The 3,496-nt window shown below is 42.6% G+C and overlaps 1 protein-coding gene across 1 annotated transcript in view; it reads right to left on the reverse strand.

Moving 5' to 3' along the window:
• Positions 1–1,462: 1,462 nt before the first annotated feature.
• The window catches only part of WNT2 (Wnt family member 2), a 31,908-nt gene continuing 29,874 nt past the window's right edge, over positions 1,463–3,496 (reverse strand). Inside the window, exon 6 of the mRNA XM_025204167.1 lies at positions 1,463–1,841. Within this exon, the coding sequence (XP_025059952.1) occupies positions 1,738–1,841 (104 nt within the window). The 3' untranslated portion in view covers positions 1,463–1,737. The remainder of the gene's footprint in view (positions 1,842–3,496) is intronic.

Below are 3,496 nucleotides of genomic sequence, written 5' to 3' on the forward strand. Positions count from 1 at the left end.
CCCCCCTTCCAAAGTCTTGGGCTCGTGGGGAGCCCCACACACTGGATGACAGCACTTGATGGCGCTGGATCTGGCCCATTGGCCAGGGGTTGAGGATCTGTGCATTAAACTCTCTCATAGGAAAATGGGGAGACTTAATATGCCAAAGCCCTACGAGATTCTGGTACAAAAAGGTCCAAGTGTCAATATCTGGTTGAGCAATAGCACATCTCTGTTGTTTCTGGCTATGGTTGTATTCAGCACAGAGGGGAATGGAGGGTCACCAGCTAATTAGGCCTCTGTCACATTTCTATTTTAATACAGAGGAATAATTCTTTTGGCTAATTACTGAAGTTTCTAATATCACCCCCTGAATATGGGCAGGCTGAAAAATGCCTGAACTTTTTAAAATGCACTGAGAATTGCTAATGCTGCATAAGAACAGTCTTAGTCATGTATTGTAGCAGGAATCTCAGATTCGTGCCTGGGAATGGTTTTACAGGGTTTTTAAGGCATTTGGTCAAGTCAAGTTACTATCTTCATAAAAGAAAAAACGAAAAGAACAGCTCATAATGACAATTAGTTATTTTAGATTAGTTCTTGTGTAATAAACTGATGACCTTAGTAAAAAGGATTAATTCTAAGTTTACATTTTATATATGAGAGAGTTGCTAGAGTTTACATGAGCCTGCTGAATGTTCATGGTTTTGCTCTGTATTTCCTGTTGTTTGTTCTGGAAGAGTAAGTTCTCCACCTGTAATATAATGATCCCAAAACATTTACAGATGGGTTTGTTAAATTCAGGCAGGTTTATTTCCTGTTGTACTAATTGCCCTATGCATTTAAATGGAGATTAATGCTATGGACATTATCATTCATGTCACTATTTGAAATAAGTTCATTTGCAGCAATGATACTATTTTTGTTTTCTGAACATTGTAAACTGTTGTTTACAAACTGAAATGATGTTGTTAAACTGAACCCATGGATTATCCAAGGGAAATTTGCTCTCAGTTTACAAATGTTCTGATTCAGTCATGACACTTGAAATACAAAAATCAAAATCTCTTTTAAATGCTCACAAGACTACACTGATCTTCATTAAGTTAAGTTTACATCGTGTCATTATCCAGGCTGGATGGGGATTTTATTTTTTGCAGAAAACACTAAAACATATTCCTCATGGAATCCACCTCTAAACATCAGTTCATTATTATATATAATAGTTAGTCTATCCAATCTAGAGTTTTCAGCATGAGTACATGTCACAAAAATAGTGGTTACTGATGAACTAAACATAGCAGAAATTTGCTCTTCAGTAGGTAGCATTAATATAACAGAACTACTTTGAGAAAAGTTTTCACAACCTAAATGAAGAAAAGATATGTTATTATTCAGAGCATGTAAATAAAAGAACTGCTTGTGTATGGTGAATAATGAATTTTTAAAAGTTTATTTACACAAAAATAAAATATTTGCACATGGGAAAGCAATTTCAAATCAGTCAAGTCAAAGAACAGTTTTGTTTTCTAATCCTTAAAGAAATAGGTTTATAAGTATTACAAGGAAGTATTTGAGTATTTTTAACAATTCTGAAGATCACTGAGAGACAAAGATTTATAATATGGAATAAATTCCAGCACCAAAAACAATCTTGGGTGTGATTACAACAGGGGACAGAAAAAAAAAGCACAACGTTAGCAAAGCAGTGATTTAATATAGAGGCAGAGTAGAGACGGGTATCTTCAGTTCTTTCTGTTAGGAATGTCTACACAGGATCAAACCAGTGGCCTCTCTAGTTTGCTGCCATGGTCTCTGACAGGAGTCCGCACCAAACGCTACAGATGAAGATCCACAAAACCCTATAATGGACAATTTTACAATCACGTGCTAACAAGGTATGTTTCTTCCTAAATGAAGCAATGGTTCAGTTATGCCCTCCAGTCCAAAGGTTTATCTCTCTAATTTCAATCATTAATTTAATCCTTTCTTATACAACCCAGGATGTTTTTATCTAAATAAATATCTTTCCTTAATCCTGCTACATTTTTTACCTCAGTGGTATCCTATGGCAATCAGTTGTGAATTTGAATTATGTGCAGTTAATTTTTAAGCTTCCTTTTCACCGTTTTGATGCAGTTGCCTTTCAATGTCATTAAATGCAAACACAACCTTATTCTTGAATAGTGCAAAAGGATAAACAGGAGCGCATATCTTACCATGTCTTTATTGTGTGTTATTTCTCTAATACCATTGTTCTATCCTGTCCTTTCTTTTATTGCTGTCCTTTTGCAAACTAACACAACCCAAGACTTTTCAATCCTTCTTCACAGAGAAACTTTCCATTTTCTATCACGTTTGAAATTCCTCCTATTTTGTTCTTTCCCTCTTCGGTTTAGCTCGGTGTTTCTCAACCAGGATGAAGAAGGACCCCTTTAGGGGTGACATGATACAGGTGCTGCTGCCACGGAGACAGTAACCAAGTAAAACTGCCCCAGAGGCAGGGTTGTAGCATGCATGCACTCCTGCTGCATTAGGGCTCTTTGATCCATCTAAAGCAATTGGGAGAGCTGGGTTGTGCTGTCTTCCTCCCTGCTTGGACCACCTCCTGCATACCTCTGTTTCTGGGTGACACCATGCAGGGTCAGACCGGGAAGGCCTAAAGCTCTCCTGCTTGCTTTAGTCTGATCAGAGATCCCTACTCCAGGGGGTGTGCACAATAGGGCTGTGCAAAGCTTTGGTAGCTGATTCAATTCAGAGGAGATTTGGCAGCCAAATCCGAATTGAACCAGGAGATCCATTTAAAGCTCTGAATTGAATTGGAAGCATCTGAATTGATTTGGAAAACATTTGGTGCCAGTTTGGAGATTCGGCCATAGACTAAACAGGCAGGAGTCCTTGAGGATGCTCCCCACACCTCGTGGACGAGCAGTGGCTTTGCCCCAGCTGGGTGAATGGCGGCAGGGCATGCCGGGGGGAGGGACAGGGGTGGGGTGTGTGCCTCTGGATCAGGGTGAGGAGGGTGTCAGAGCAGGGACCATGGGGGGGCTACAGCGAGTTTTCGAGTGGCACATGCCCCCCTGTGCCCTGCTGTTGCTTACAGAGCTGGGGCAAAGCTGCTGCTCATCTGTGAGGTGTGGGGAGGCTGGGCTGGCTCCCACCACTGCATCATAGGGACTCAGCCTTGTGCTGGCTTCACGCTGGCTGGGCTAGCAGTGGGGAGGCATAGCCCCTGCTCCCAGCACTTTCTGCCTTTCGCCCTGTGCAGCCCCAGCCCTGCCCACCTTGTGCAGATCCTGGAGCACATGTACCTGCCCAGCAGTGGCGAGAGCTGCTGGACAAGCTACCATACGAGCAGTTCCCGGTCTGGCGGCACGCAGCATAATGAGTTGCCCCTCCCCCTCCCTGGCCAGGGCTGTGCTCCCGGAGGCAAGCTCCCACTGCTGGGCTGCGGTCTGTGGGGTGGGTGGAGCCAGGGCTGTGCTCCAGGTGGCTAGCCCCAGCCACAGCCCAGAGT

The sequence above is a fragment of the Alligator sinensis genome, unplaced genomic scaffold (assembly GCF_000455745.1).
Source record: "Alligator sinensis unplaced genomic scaffold, ASM45574v1 scaffold65_2, whole genome shotgun sequence".
NCBI lineage: Eukaryota > Metazoa > Chordata > Crocodylia > Alligatoridae > Alligator > Alligator sinensis.